Source organism: Fusarium poae, chromosome 4 (genome assembly GCF_019609905.1).
Source record: "Fusarium poae strain DAOMC 252244 chromosome 4, whole genome shotgun sequence".
NCBI lineage: Eukaryota > Fungi > Ascomycota > Sordariomycetes > Hypocreales > Nectriaceae > Fusarium > Fusarium poae.
The window spans coordinates 2,822,558-2,837,672 of record NC_058402.1 but is presented as its reverse complement, the minus strand read 5'-3'; the positions used below and the strand labels follow the sequence as shown (position 1 = coordinate 2,837,672).

The window sequence follows — 15,115 nt, the reverse complement described above, 5'->3', positions numbered from 1 at the left end:
GGGGGCGTTATCTTTGCTGCTTCCTCTTATCTCCCCCAGACTCTGCACCCCAGATTAACCAGCTGCCAGATATGTCGACAAAGTGTGGGGGATGTGAGTGGACTATTGAACTGAGATGACGAGGCCGGTATTTAAGAGATTTATGGCCCTGTTTGTAATTTTTGGAATGGCCAAAAATCGAGCTCAGCAAATATCTCGTTACGGCTGGAGAAGGGGTAGAGAACGCCACGATCGACTTCGACGCCGACGACGATTCAAGACTTGGGCGATAGATTTAACAAAATTGAACAGAGCGTGATTGGGGAGTGTCCTGGCATTGTCTTATTTAACGAGGAAAGCTTCCTACCTTCCAGTTCGTACAAGTTGAGAGAGGACTTTAAATCGTGTCGGCTATGAGAATTCCAATTCTAATCTCTTCGTGTTATAGATATTTGAAGAAGATATGGGATTCCTCCTGGTACTGACAGAAGAATAAGTAGAAACAGAAAATGTCCGAGCGGTCGATTCTAACAATAAGTAGAGGGTGCGACTCAACTCCTCAGCAGCTCCCAAGCTCCTCCACAGGACGTTATTTAATCTCATACTGATGTTGATGCTACTAGTAGACGCAAAAACACGTGCAAGTGGTTTCTGGGTTTAAATCGTGTCATGTATACAGTTTGTTGACTTGACTATCACTTCCAATTTAGGATTATCTGACTACTTCTATTTTACCGTTGTAATATGTCGAGTACCCAGCTCCATTCTTAGACCATCTTGTGGAATAGGGCGGTATGTTTTCCTTTGACTGTTGGCATCGAGACGATCAGCGTAAGCAGGCTCAAAGACTTGGACAAGACCAAGTCCCCAAAGCACACAATTCAACAAGGCATGGTCATCACAATTAACGAGACATATAATGTGTGTAGTTTGGCTTTAAACGCCGGATATGTGTATTTGCGAAATCATTCCCTTGTGCCATGATGCCTTTCAAAACCAAATCTAAATCATGCTACCCTTGTCCACAAACAGACAGCGAGGTCGCTACTCAAAAGTACAACTGTTGGAACAGGTATATACCTCCCACTCACATCCATCCAATTGTAGTATTATATACTCAGGATAGTAGTGTCACCCCCATTAATCACAATTTCTTGTTTCCTCCTTTCTCAATCAAACGTCTTGATCCCAGGGCGTCGAGCTTCTGCTAATCAACTCGCTTTGTAGCCTGTCATTCTGACCTTTGAACCATGTTGCGCCTTCTTCTATCTCTTCTCTCATAGAGCGGAGTTCGTTGATAAGATTTTGCGCATCGCTCATGACCCTTTTATGTGAGCTGGATTTTGCTTGCCGTTCTTGGGTAGTTTCGTCCTCGTCTTCAGTTGTACGTTTTCTCTTGTTTTTGGTGGCGCCACTGTCAGATTCGCTGGTGTCGATTGTATCGTGTGAGCTGGAAATGCGGTGCCGTGTTTCTGAGCGTGCGAAATCGCCTCCGGAAGCTCGGCGGATGGGGTAGCTACTGGGGGGGCCCATTGTACTAACACCAAGTCTCTTTTTATCGTGGTGCATCTCATTTGCTATTGAGTCGGGCACAGCCGTGCCATCAGGCAATTGAACAATACCCATAGCTTTGAGACGCCAGCGTTCGGAGACCCTACTGACACGATTGCCGGGTTCGGGGCTTGAGGTATTTCTTGAGGCCATAGGAGGCAGTGAGCGCCTGAAGGCGGCATGTTGGTCGCCAGCGAACTGTTGCCGAAGAGCCCTGGTTTTGGAGCCACCTCTTGAGAACGATGCGCTGGACTGCTTACTTGAGGCAGAACTAGCAACAGATGGCGCTCTACGCACGATCCTGGTGATAGCTTCTTGTTCGTTGTCGATTCCGGATAAAACACCAGAAGCGAGTAGGGCATTCTCCTCTTCTGCTTGGCGACGTTTGCTGGGCTTTTTGTGCTTGAGAAAGTCCTTCAACTCTTCCGATCGGTTCAATTCCGCGATCTCAGCCTTTTCACGGGCCGCTCTACGAGCAGCGTCTTTCTGAGCCTTTGCCTGCGCTGCTCGTTGTTCCTCGTAGTAGGCTCTCATTTGTTCTCGGCCACTGCGACGAAGCTGACTCAGGCGTCGATCGCGTGCAATCTCCTTCCAACGATAGAAGTACTTGACTGATAGGTTATAGACACGGAATTGCTCCGCCTTTGCACAGGCTTGTTCTTCCTCCTCCTTTTTTCTCTTTGCTTCTTCGTCTCGAATATATTTTCGATATACACCTTGGAGAATGTTGTCTAACATGAATGCTTGAAACTCGTCCATGAGTCCGTTATCACCCACAACAAACCACTTAGTGAAGTCATCAAGAAGATCACGTGGTGGAGCTGGCAGTGCCGGAGGAGGGCTGGGCTCTTTTGGTGGTTGAACGGTTGCCAGGACCGTCGAGGGTGGAGATACATCGCTGCTCTTGGGAGGTGCCGGGAAAGCTGGTGTTCCAATGGATGGGAACGAGAATTGAGGTGTTGACGCAGCAGGCGGCTGTGAGCCAAGAATACTTGTTGCTGGCTTAGGTACTTCTTCGTTCCTTGGCACAGATTTGGCCGAGCCAAGCCCTGTTGTGGGTGCTGGTTGTGTAGCGCTGTTACTGGCGCTCGATTTTAATGGATTTGGTGGTTGAATTGCAGTATTAGAGGGGAATGAAGGTAGTTGAGGGGTAGGAGGGATGAAGTTGATGGTAGGTGGTTTTTTCGACTCGGTTGTTGTAGCTTGGTTCTGTGGTTTGTCTGTCAACTCCTTACTGGAAGCGGTTTCGGTCGCCGAGACTGCAGGTTTGACCGGTGGGAAGGAAAACGTCGGTTTTGTTGCCGGTCCAGTCTCTTGACTTGCGGAGGTGAAAGGTTGGCCGAACGGGCTGGGCGTTGCTGGCTCATCTATGGTGGTTGGTGGTTTGAATGAAGAGGCAAAGGGGTTCAAAGGTTGCGCTGTTCCAAGAGCTTGTGTCTGCTGGGAGCCGGTATCTGTTTTAGCAGGGGCGCTGCCAGGCAGTGACGGCTTAGATGCAGAAGTAGCTGGTGCAAATGGATTGCCAACAGGCTGTTTGGCCGTGGTAGCCAGAACTGAAACAAAAGGACTTTTTTGTGATATTGGTTGTTGCACAGCAAAGCCGTTCGTGGGTGTGGTTCCGTTGAATGTAGTCCCTAGCGAATACAAACGTCAGAACCAGTGGTTTAGGCGTGTCCTTGCCAGATTTCCAGTGGTTCGTCTCGAGCCAACGGTGTTGCTCTTGAGTATATCTCAGGAGCGATGGCTTATCGAGTCTCCGGCTGAATGCGATTTCCTATTCGCCTGCAAAATAAAGGCCTTTACATATAGTTGTATATGCAGAGAGCCACGGTATGCAGAATCTTTGGCGCACATTAAACAGTAGGGGAGGGATCTTACCTGAGGTGCCGTTAACAGCCTTGTTATTTCCCAAAGATCCACCAGATGCACTGGGCAATGCAAAGGGACTCGGCGATGTCGATTTGGGTCCAGTAGGGATCGAAGGTTTGTTCGTAGCTTGAGTACTTGGTGTGAAAGCACTTGCTCCAGCAAATCCGTTAGTTGCAGGTTTGGCAAGAGTCGTATCTTCATATACAGTCTCGTGAATAAGCTGAGGAAGTGTTTTTGAGCCGCGCTTCTTTTCAACCAGATTGTGAGAGAATTGATGTTGTAGTCGAAGGTGAGGTAATGAAACTCGACTGTCTAGCTTTGCGTATTGACGGCCAAGATCAGAAGGATCTTCTTCGCATTCGCCGAATTCAATATTATGAAGCTCTGCAAAATCAATTGCCTGCTCAACAGTATCGAAGCGAAGGAATTTGTTCAGCTCAGCAGCTGTGACATCCTTGGAAGTCTCGCGAGGCCTAGCAAGACCTCGTTTTATAGCAGATAGGATACAACGGCGGAGTCTGGGAAAATGGCATTCTGCGAAGCAGGCCATTGTGTAAGAAACTTTGGGATCCTCGACGATTCGGAAATATGATTGGTATGCTGATGATGCAGCTAATGATGGTGCGTCCTTGAGGGGCCCATGAAAATCTTGGGTGTTCTGAAGAGCCTCGACCAGCGACACTGCTGTGCGAACCTCATCAGAGTCCCTCCAAAGATTTGGCTTCCATTGGCGCTGGAGAGTTTCGATAATATTTGAGTCGTATGCATGGAATATGAGATAGTATGCTCGGAATTCGGGTTCGTTTTCGCAGCGGATGCCTTGATCGTTACAGTCGTCATAGGCATCACGGAGAGATAGCAGAGCCTTTCCAAGCTGTTCTAATTCTTGTTGTTCCACAAAATCTTCGGGTGCTTTACCCTCTTGGGTGAGGAGATGCAGTGCTGTGACATGAAACCTAGCAATATTCTCTAAAACATAGACTTGCAGTTTCATTTCATCAGGTGTAAGAGACGAGAAGAAGGTAAAGTCTCGGCGGATCGCTCGTGTTCTGTCCCAAAGGAAGCCATGCAAACCTGGTAGTTTTCTGTCTTCGCGTAATAGATCATCAATAAGATAATCCAAAGTCCTTTTGAGAGCCGGGATCGATCGAACATCCATGGGAAGAGGCGCCTCTTGACCAGCAGCGGAACGGGCAAGCTTCTTGATCATGCGATTTGTGTTGGCAAACGTTGTTTTGGGATTTTTCTCGGGCTGATGAACATCCATCTCGTTGATTCGCGTGATCTTTTCGTACTCGGGGCACATATCCTCACAGATACCCTTGAAGTCGATCGCATCTTGAAGTGTCTTTCGCTTTTCCGGGTCGTCGATTAGGCCAGCCTTTGTGAGTGAGGCGCGTGCCTTACTGCGGTAGGTTTCGTATTTCTCGCGAAATTTTGAGACCTCGCCCTTGTTCTTAGGGTTTCCAGGTTGAGACGGCCATTGAGGAGGGTAAATACCATCTTTCCGCAACTGCTCGTATACTCTTTTGGCATGAGGGTCATCGGAATGGTGGGCTTCGGGGATGTGATCATCCTGGGTGTCGACGCTTGATGGCGAGGTTGGTCGCGATTCATCACGCGTTGTCGCGAATGGGTTAGAGCCATTGTTGCGCGCGTTTTGACCTGCAGAATTCTTGGTAGAAGGGGCAGCACCGAATGGATTTTTCTTTGAACCGCTGATCTTCTTCTTGTCGTCACCTTTACGGGGGTTGAGCCTACCGCCTCCGTCACTCATATTGGCATCTTTTCCCTTAAAACCGGTCTTGACCTTCCACTTCGCTTCGCTGTCGCTATGGTCACCAAATGCTGATGCTCGTTTATTCCGTTTCGTCTTGGAAGAATCGCTCGCGCCGTCAAGACCGAATGCGCTTCCTTTGTCTTCAGACTTAGTTGCGAAAGGATTGAACGCTGGAGAAGGACTCCGCGTTGGTTGACCAAAAGCCGAAAACATCTGGTTTGATGATGCAACAAATGTCGCACTCATCTGGGGAATCGTTTGAACATGGGGGTAAGTTAAAGCGCTCGGGATGCGTGGCGTGACGTGGATGATGGTAAAATAGGTGGTTAGTTAGTGAATGCTCGAGGTAGAATTGAGCCCATCAAGCTAGTTCCCATTCTGGGGAGCTTTCGTCTGCGACATGGCCCACCCAACACGTGACGTGCATTAATAGGACAATAAAGAAGGATGAAACAAATTGAATACCTAGGTAGGTAGGTACCTACTTAGCAATAGCGGCTCAGAGATATCAATTAAAGAGGAAATTTTAAATTGTTTCATTGGTAATTGTTACTCCTAAACTCCTTTTTTTTGTATCCCATACAGATTCACCTGACGATCTGTTCTATCCCTTTCGCACTGAATCGTCGTTTACCTTATGCGACCCCGAATTCGAGCAGGTCCTAATCCCCGTCGGATCTCATCCAGCTGCTCAAGGCCTGTTTGGGCCTTGTTCTTCTTGTTCGTTCTCTTTCCAGGCTTGGTATAGTTTCCAAGGAAGTCATCCATGATACCGTTAAAGTCACTACGGAGTGGCCCTTGAACAGTTGACATGGTGGACACAGCAGAAACTGATTGCATGTCATCATCCATGTCCTCATTGTATGCCTCCTCGATCTTGTCAAATCTTGCGTCCAAGAGGGTCATCTGCTCGGTTCGTACTAAAGATGAGGAAGTCATGGAGTAACTCGAGTTGTCGGTAAGGGCACCCTTTCTCTTCTTGCGGCGGCCACCATTTGTGGTGGTTGTCCACATCGACTGCATCTCGGACTGTGATGGCGCAACTGGTGCTTTGGTGCCCTTATGATCTTTCTTGAACTGCTTGAAGTCCTCAAGCCAGTCCTGAGAGGGACCCTCTTCGGGTTGCTCCATCTGCTTCACAAGCTGGGGCACATGGTCGTCCTTGAACTCCTTGGTGGGTTTTGCTGTAGCATCCGACTCCCAACCGTCGTCTTCTTCAAACCCTGCCTCATCAAACTCGTAGTCCTCCAGCTCTCGGCCATCCTTGGCTAGTTCCTTGAAGATGTCATCATCTTCGTCCACGAAAGCGTCATCTTCCAGAGCCTCGAGAACTTCTCGCAGACGAGGGTCCATATCGGGCTGGAATCCCTTGAGAGAATCAGGAATGTCCTGCTGGGCCTCATATGTGGCTCTTGCAAGGTTCTTGGATGGCAAGATATCTTCATCGAGAATATCCTCTGCACTTTGTTCGATATCCAGCTTCTTCAGCGCATCTTCGAGCGACTGCTTCTGCTTTCCCTTACCCTTGTTTGTGGAGGCTGTAGACTCAACGAACACAACCTCTCCACCACCAGTGTTAAGATCGCGCAGATGCTGCATGTAATCGTATTCGGTATCGTCGTAGTAGACGCCATAGCTGGCTGCCTCACCCTCGTTCGCGCGGACACCCTCGGCTTCGTAACCAAGCTCGGAAGCGAGATCATCTAAGTCCTTTGACTTGGAGAATCCCTTCTTGGTCTGGGTAGGGTTGAGCACCATTGCAGGCGCATTTTCGTCGTGGATGAGGGGGTCATTTTGCGGCCGGTGCACTAGCGTAAAGTGCTGTGCTGACTTCTTGTCGCTATTAAAAACGTATTAGTAAATTATGTCAAAATACAGATCCCATCATTTCTACACTTACATCCACTTTCGAGGCATCTTGGCGATTTGAAGCGACAAGAATCTGGTTGTGAGACGAGCGAGGGTGTTGGGCTTCAATCACACTCATCTGGGTACAGAAATTCTAGCGGGGTGACGAAAAAAATGCTTATCGAGATATCCACAGTTATCCATGACCCTGCAAGTTGACTCACACAGTCTAGAACCTAATTGTGTTGAGACAAATTACAGTGTGAGCATGGTAATTGATATACGGACAAAGACCCCCGAAAATTCCATTTGCCCCTCCAAGAAACAGTCATTAATCAGCGGGGCACACTCAGTTGATCGCTACAGCCCTCTCTCAGTTCAACTCAAACCAAACCTTTACACAACACTTATACCCTCATTTAAAATATAGTACCTTGGAACAGAGATTCCTCGTATTCCAAAGACGAAAAGCGCACCAAACCATATCTCAACGTAAACTGCTAAAATGGTTCTGGCAAAGTCCAAGAACTCGGTCGGCCTGGGCAACGCCCTCATGAACGATCGTTTCGGTAAAGGCAAAGGAACAGACAGGAAGCGAACATCCGCCATCACAAGAACGAATCACGCTACAGGCGAGCAATATCTCGTCAACGAGAAGAAGGATGCGGCTTGGGTCAAGATGCGCTCCGTCACGGAGCAAGGCGATCTCGACGAGTTTTTGGCCACAGCCGAGTTGGCGGGAACCGACTTCACTGCTGAGAAGACAAACAACGTCAAGATCATCCACACAGACCAGAAGAACCCATACCTCCTTTCAGCGCAAGAGGAGAAGGCTGTTCTTGGAAAGCACAAGCAGCACAAGGGTCGACTCTCTGTGCCCCGAAGACCCAAGTGGGATTCCACAACAACACCCGAAGAGCTCGACCGGCTAGAGCGAGAGAGCTTCCTGAATTGGAGACGCGGCCTAGCTGAGCTGCAAGAGAACAACGATCTACTCATGACACCCTTTGAGCGAAACTTGGAAGTCTGGCGACAACTTTGGCGAGTTATCGAGCGATCAGACCTTATTGTCCAGATTGTCGATGCCAGAAACCCTCTACTCTTCCGTTCAGAGGATCTCGAAGACTACGTCAAGGAGATTGACCCCAAAAAGGAGAACCTTCTCCTCATCAACAAGGCAGATATGATGACGCCTAAGCAGCGCATGGCTTGGGCAAAGCACCTAACGGAGGCAGGCATCGCTTACCGTTTCTTCTCGGCTGAGTTGGCCAAGGCAGAAAATGAGGCGAGAAATCTCGAAGGCTCGGATGATGAGTCTACTGAAGAAGAAGTAGAGGAGCAAGGAGAGAGTAGTGGTCAGCAAGAGCAAGAAGGTGTTTCTCTGGTCGATGATGAGCCCAAGGAGACTCAAATCAACCAAGAAGCCAAGGCTGCAAAGGAGGCAGACGAGATTGATACACAAATTTTGACAGTCGAGGAGCTGGAAGGTATTTTCCTGAAGCACGCTCCCGCAGACGCAGGTAAGAAGTCTCGCAACTGATCATGCAAGAGTTCCCACTAACTCGACAACAGGCGCGAATCACAAATTACAAGTTGGTTTGGTCGGTTACCCCAACGTCGGTAAATCGTCCACAATCAACGCTCTTATCGGCTCAAAGAAGGTATCCGTCTCGTCGACACCAGGAAAGACCAAGCACTTCCAGACCATCCACCTCAGCCCAGATGTTGTCCTCTGCGATTGTCCTGGTCTCGTCTTCCCTAACTTTGCCACCACCAAAGCCGACCTTGTCTGCAACGGTATCCTTCCCATCGACCAGCTTCGTGAGTTCTTGGGCCCCGTTGGTCTTGTAACTCAACGAGTTCCCCAACCTTTCCTTGAGGCTATCTATGGTATTCACATCCGCACTCGAGCCATCGAGGAGGGTGGTACCGGAATCCCTACTGCTAGCGAGTTTCTACGCTCGTATGCCCGTGCCCGTGGTTTCCAGACCCAAGGTCTTGGTCAACCTGATGAGTCTCGAGCTGCTCGTTACATTCTCAAGGACTACGTGGGCGGAAAGCTACTCTTCGTTTCACCACCTCCTGGAATCGACGATGCTGCCGACTTCAACCGTGGTCTTTACGATCAGGAGCATCTCCCTGAGAAGCGACGCGCTGCCCTGTCCGCTGCTATGAACCAGCTCTCTGTCGTTGACCCAGCTAGCAGCGAGCCTTTCCTTGCTGATGACGATGAGGCTGTCGACCTGGCCTCAACCGTCGACGTTCCTCTTCCCGCTGGCCCCAAGTCCCAGAAGATCGACAAGGGTTTCTTCGGACCTAGTAACAACCAGGGTCATGTTAGCAAGCCTTTCAACTACCAATATTCAGACCAAGGCAAGGCAGACCCTCTAGCAGGCAAGCACCTGTCAGGCCGAAAGGCCCGCACCATGGTCGCTCTCGAGAACGGCCTCGATCCCAAGGAGGTCGCAACGGCATCCAGCAAGAAGCACTTTAAGGGTAACCCCGCGGGGGGCAAGGGTAAACGACGTATCGCTCGCAAGCTGAATGCTGAAGAGGACTAAATAAAAACAAGAACATAAAATATCAAAAAGAACAGGATCGGCTACAAACGTACTGAGAAGGTACAAAAAGACGGACATCGGAAACGGGTGCATTGGGTCTGGCAGGGAAGGATCTGGTTATGGATAGGCTTTAGGCCAAGCTATGATACGACACATGTCTTTGCCGTTAAGGACAGCTACGGTATAAAATGAACATTTCTTTTGTTAAGCAACACAATTAAGAATCGATTCAAGCATGACCGCGCCCGTCTCAAATATGTGACCAGGACAAATCTCTGTTGCGATACATGTCATTCACGTGTCAGATGCTCTAAACTAATAATAATCTCATGACAAAAAGGAAAATATTTGGGTATTGACTGTCTACTTCCTCCTCGTTTCCGCCCCCGAAGATCGTGCCGTGTAATAACAAAGAAAAAAATAAATTCAGATGATATGCTCATGCAGGACATGAGTGCCAGTTATGCCCCAACTCCACAAAGCAAAGTCGTCCCCCGTTAAGGCGTTGTGGTATGCTCTACTGCTCACGTTGGTAGGTTCGTAGGTGAAAAAAGGTGTATGCGTGTGAGTGTGTGTATGCGTATGCGTAAATGAAAAGAGCGAGACTCAGGTGTTCGTAGCTTCATGTCAACTTCATCTGACACTTCCTCGCGATTCGCGACCTCCTCTCGACTCTCGGCCTCCCTTCGATTCTCTGCGGTCTTCAGACTTAAGGAATAGTCGTTTCGTGCCACCGACTTTGCCAAGTTCTCCAAACTGGCTGGCTGTCGATGATGTTCTTCGTTCACCGGTACTAGCGATTCTGACCTTTTCCTTAACGCTTGCGACCCATGCCTTATTCTCCTCGCTCATCTCAACCTTCTTGCCGGTAGGTCCCGCAAGTCCAAGGAAAGAACTATCATCCTCTTTCCAGCTGAGGTGAGAGTTCGATCTCGAGCGGCCAAAGACTTCGGAAGGGCCTTCGTCTCCGGGTGTTCCAAAGCCCAGCTGAGGTGTTTCGCTGCCCATGGCACCTACACTCCGGCGCGTCTTACGGACGGATAGAGGTGACATGGGAGACGTTTCCACAGCGGATTGGGGTCTACCTCCAGGGCTCGAGCCGACGTTGGTTCTTCGCGAATTGGGTGATTCTGGAAGGACCTCTACCTTGGCATTCGTTGCAGCAGATCGTCGCTTGTGATGGCTTGCATACTCTTTGAGGTATTCACCCAAGTCGGCCCAGCCACCACCCACGCGAACCATAACTCGTTCTCCCTGTTCACCAACACACCGGATGAAGAGTTTAATCGGAGCTTCACCAGTCGATCTAGACAGATGGTACACCTTAATCTCAGAGTGTCCGCGGTTTCGCACCCTGCTGTTCTTTACCGGTGAAAGTGTAAATGAAGGCGTGCCCGCCCTAGAGGTAGAGGAGAGGCCTGATGTACTCCTTCGGAATGGTTCGATAGAGGGCCTCTTCCTGACACGTGGTAACTGCAAGTCCGGGGGATTAAGGTTCACCTTGGACTGCTCGGTAGACAGCTTGATCTTTGCCGGTATGGAACTGATAATGTCGCTAATTTGCTGTTGGAGATGCTGGTCACCGGCACTAGGTCGATGTTCAAAAGCAGTAGGATATTCCGAGATCGAGAAAGAGTCATCAAACTCGTCCTCGAAAGACTCTTCTATTTGTTGCATTTGCATGGGCGACATGTCGAGGTCATCAACACTACGGTCCGGTCCTAGGAAAGGGCTACCAAGGGGAGCCGACCTTGAGTCCGTAGGTGGGGAACTGGGCGGGCTTGCTTGGAAATACTCGGCCTCGCGTATTCGAGTTCTAGGCAGATCTGGAGAGCCAGATACTTCAGGGGGGTCGCTAGACAAGGCTGCGAAGTTCATGCTTGATGAACGGACGGCAAGCTGTCGAGCTGGGTCCATTCTTGGTCGGGGCAGAGGTAGAGGGCGGAGAGGTGGCAGTTCAGGGGAAATTTCTCGATCATAGTCGTGCGAGAAGCTGTAGTTGAAATCAGGTGTCTCAGGGGTACGAGTCAAGTCTGTTGGGGAGACCAGGTCCTGCTCGATACTTTGTATCGGTGCTTTAGGTGTGCCGGGCATGACATCCCTAGCCCCATCAAAGGTATCATTTTCTTCCTCAAAGGACTCGTCGACCTCTTGGATGGGAAGAAATGATGGTGGGCTCTCGGGTTCACTTTCTGATGAACTATCTCTCTTGTGCCATCCGGGCACGATAGTATCGGCCTCGGACAAGCCAGAAGGAACTCTGGACTTGATGGGTTCCATGGATGTGCCAGCATCATCAGATAATTCGCTCCTGATTATCTTGGGCGGTAGAAGCAATGGGATCGGCAAAACACCCGTGCTGGCGTTGATAGGGGTGTCGTCATCGCTATAGGATTCATCGGCGACCACACTTTCACCAAGTACAGTAGGGTCTTTAGCTTCTGTATCTTGTTTGACTGGTGATGGCGATCGTGGAGGTTCTGTGGGTTGTGGTGGTGGGTCAGGTTGTGCAGGGGTATTCCGCTCAGTTTCCCGGATCTTCTTTTCGCACACGACAACCCAGTCACTATAACTCGACTCGACAGCTTCCATACGGTCCAGCCAGTCCCCGGGTAGGGTGTCGGGTAGACCTTCTAAGCAGTCGAGCATATAGTCAAGAGATCGACCCGGACGCGCAATCAATTGCTCGATATGCTTTTTCATGACGTCGAAAGTTTCTCTCGTAAGCGTCGAATCTTGTGAGGAACCATCATCTTTTTGTGGCGTATCTCTTGTATGAAGAGAAATAGCCTTGAAAGCGGATTGCAGAGCGACTTCAGCATCCTCTAAGGCCAGCAGTAGGGTTGGAACACGGCGTAAGGCGCAAAGGCGCAGGTCCCAGGTCTGCAATAAACGTCTCAGGTTGTTCAAAACGGGTAGCGCATGCATGACAATCGTCATGATCACCGCTGTGTGGTCTTCCATGCGATTGTAGCTGGAACGTGAGAGCTGTGCAGCTGCATTGAATTCGTTGAGCGGAGTGCCTGGCCGGGACATTGGATCGATATGGTTCATGCGAATGTGTGTCTTGATATCCTCGATACCAAGATCTGACAAATCACGTTGAATATCAGCAACCCTCCGGTCGTACGCTGATACGTCTCGAGCTAGCAAACTCCCCATCCATTGGTCATCTCCCTCCTCGGGCACGGAGAGCTGCATCGTTTTTCTTTTACGCTCCTCCTCACTGGGTATCTCAAAACCGGAAGAGCCTGACCCGGACGGCCATGGCCAAGATTGTAGCTCCTCGAGCCATACCCAGATAGCGTGCGACGCAAGGGCGGTTCGCATAGTAAATTCTCGATCGGTGGTAGAAAATTTGTCGAGCGATGCCCTCAGGGCACCGGTAGCGGTATTGAGAGCATCGACGACATTGCGCGGACCGAGATTGGCAAGTATATCATCGGAAATTCTGTTTCTCGGGGGCGGCGAAGTGGAAGTGGTATGGGCATGGGCATGGGCATGGCGCGCATGCCTGGCGACTTGCGTAGGTGTATCGCTCATGGCTACTATTGGTAATTCTATTATCCAGCAGACAGACAGATGGGGGTCGGATGGATGAATCGTAGAATCATGATCTGTCTAGGAGCCTGGGGACAGGTCGATAGGGCGGGAGACAGTGATGGTTTTGATGCCCATGTCGAAGAAGAAGATACGTAAGAGTCGTCAAGTTGGTCGCCGTCAGTCGTTAGGTCTCTTTTTTTTATATTCTTTCTCTTCTTTTCCTTTCCTTTCTTTTTTTCTTAGGTCTGATTGGTAGTGGGATGACGTGAAGATACTTGTTCGATGCAGCAAGGATGCCAATGCGGGTCGGAAAACAACTCAGTGTTTTAAAAGAGGTGAAGTGGTTGCTGACGCAGATGCCTTCTACTGCAAAGTAGGGATAAGTAATCGGTCGACAAGTCGACTAGAGGTTTAAAAAAGGAGCGACAAAGAGGGCCTTTGCTAGGCCACTCTGAAAGATGAGGGAGCGAAAGAGAAACGAAGTAATCGCCGATGCTAAGATGGCGGTCAAAAATTGACCTGGCGGAGAGGTTGGAGTAGTAAATATTAAGTAGAGGTTGAGGTCTCGATCGGAGGTTCTTGAGTGGACGGAGAGCGGGCCACGTCGCGGTCAGGTCCCGTCGCGGTGCAGCAAAGTCGTGGATCCTGCTGCAGCTGAGAAGCCTGTAATAAGTGAGGTTTTACGCTGGACGATGGAGTTTGTCCAGGTGTTTAGCGCCCTGGTTTTTTAAATAAAACCAAAACTAATACGGCCTAAATCCAGTTCGGTTCGTTGATTCGTCGTGGTAAGTGGCAGCCAAGGAAGGTTGCAGATTGATTTGATCGATTGCTCCGTACGCCCCGAGCACAGAAGACAAACAAACAGACAGACACAAAACGGGTAGACGGATAATCGTAGATTTGACGTCGCTCAAAGTCAACAAGATGTCAGCTGGTGATAGAATGGCTGTTGCAACTTATGTGATAGCCGGATTAGGTCAAGATATCGTCAATGAAAAGTGGACGAATGACGAGAGAGTGCGTGTCGAGAATGTAATGAACGAATTAGAGATATGACAGTAAAGAATGATGAAGAAAGAAACAAGGAATGGCTTGTTAAAGAACCAAGCTCATCGGCTTTCTGCTGGAACTATGCAATGAACAGAGCTTTGTTGCTTGTTTGAAGCTGTGACCACTTTGTGTATCAGCTGATTAAATATGTAGATAGAGTCTCAGGGATGATGAAGAGGCATAGAAGCATAAAACGACCATTGACGGATGAGGTATAAAAAGCAGATGCCAAGTAGACAGAGAATAATAACCATAGTCGCAGAATATTCAATGGGAAAAGAAAAAGAAATGATGTCTGGTCAAGGTTCAGTCGATGAGATGAGATAGGCTAGGTTGGTTGAAAGGAGGAAGAAATGAGCCCTCACGACAAGGGCAACATGATTGACATACGTACTACCTATTGACTACCCAGCCAACTACCTATACATAGTAACGCAACTGTATCCGTACATGTATAATTAATAAAAAGGGACCCCCTCCCCTCCTTTGCACTTTGCCCTTCGCCTCAATCTCATCTCATCTCGCCTGTTCTGGTTTTGGCCCCATAATCACAATTCCTCCGGCTCTTGGTCACCTCCCACACAAGCTCATCAAAGCCAAGACTAGACTAAGAGAAACCCGAAAGAAAAACTTGCTTGCAGGAAGAAAAGAACTTAAAAAAGGAGATCTCGCTTTGGCCTGAATGATCCGCTTTAGATACCCGGTTGACGACCAAGCGAAAGACTTAGCTTGATTGCCCTGCACAACAAGACCAGGGGGTGGCAGGAGAGTTATGAATGAATACCTAGATAGGTTCATATAGACTTTCCCATTACATATTTACTTTTTATTCCTGAATAGTGTCTGGATCTGCAGCACATGATAAGTGATTGTGCCTGGACTAACTTGACTCAACGTTAGTTCAAGACAATTGAAATAGTGTAATAAAAGAATT

The 15,115-nt window shown here is 49.1% G+C and overlaps 4 protein-coding genes across 4 annotated transcripts; 1 reads left to right on the top strand and 3 right to left on the bottom strand.

The window, feature by feature from the left end:
* Positions 1-1,152: 1,152 nt before the first annotated feature.
* FPOAC1_010972 (uncharacterized protein) lies at positions 1,153-5,392 on the bottom strand (the record flags this gene model as incomplete). Its single annotated transcript, XM_044855359.1, has 2 exons — positions 1,153-3,164; positions 3,409-5,392. The coding sequence occupies 2 exons, from the start codon at positions 5,390-5,392 to the stop codon at positions 1,153-1,155; spliced, it is 3,996 nt and encodes a 1,331-aa protein (XP_044702672.1).
* A 417-nt stretch (positions 5,393-5,809) lies between these two features.
* Positions 5,810-7,096, bottom strand: FPOAC1_010971 (uncharacterized protein; the record flags this gene model as incomplete). Its single annotated transcript, XM_044855358.1, has 2 exons — positions 5,810-7,019; positions 7,080-7,096. 2 exons carry the CDS (start codon positions 7,094-7,096, stop codon positions 5,810-5,812), a joined length of 1,227 nt encoding a protein of 408 aa, XP_044702671.1.
* A 436-nt stretch (positions 7,097-7,532) lies between these two features.
* On the top strand, positions 7,533-9,588 carry FPOAC1_010970 (uncharacterized protein; the record flags this gene model as incomplete). Its single annotated transcript, XM_044855357.1, has 2 exons — positions 7,533-8,547; positions 8,600-9,588. The coding sequence occupies 2 exons, from the start codon at positions 7,533-7,535 to the stop codon at positions 9,586-9,588; spliced, it is 2,004 nt and encodes a 667-aa protein (XP_044702670.1).
* A 633-nt stretch (positions 9,589-10,221) lies between these two features.
* FPOAC1_010969 (uncharacterized protein) lies at positions 10,222-13,131 on the bottom strand (the record flags this gene model as incomplete). The annotated part of the gene is made up of 1 exon (XM_044855356.1): positions 10,222-13,131. The coding sequence occupies one exon, from the start codon at positions 13,129-13,131 to the stop codon at positions 10,222-10,224; it is 2,910 nt and encodes a 969-aa protein (XP_044702669.1).
* Between the last annotated feature and the right edge of the window lie 1,984 nt (positions 13,132-15,115).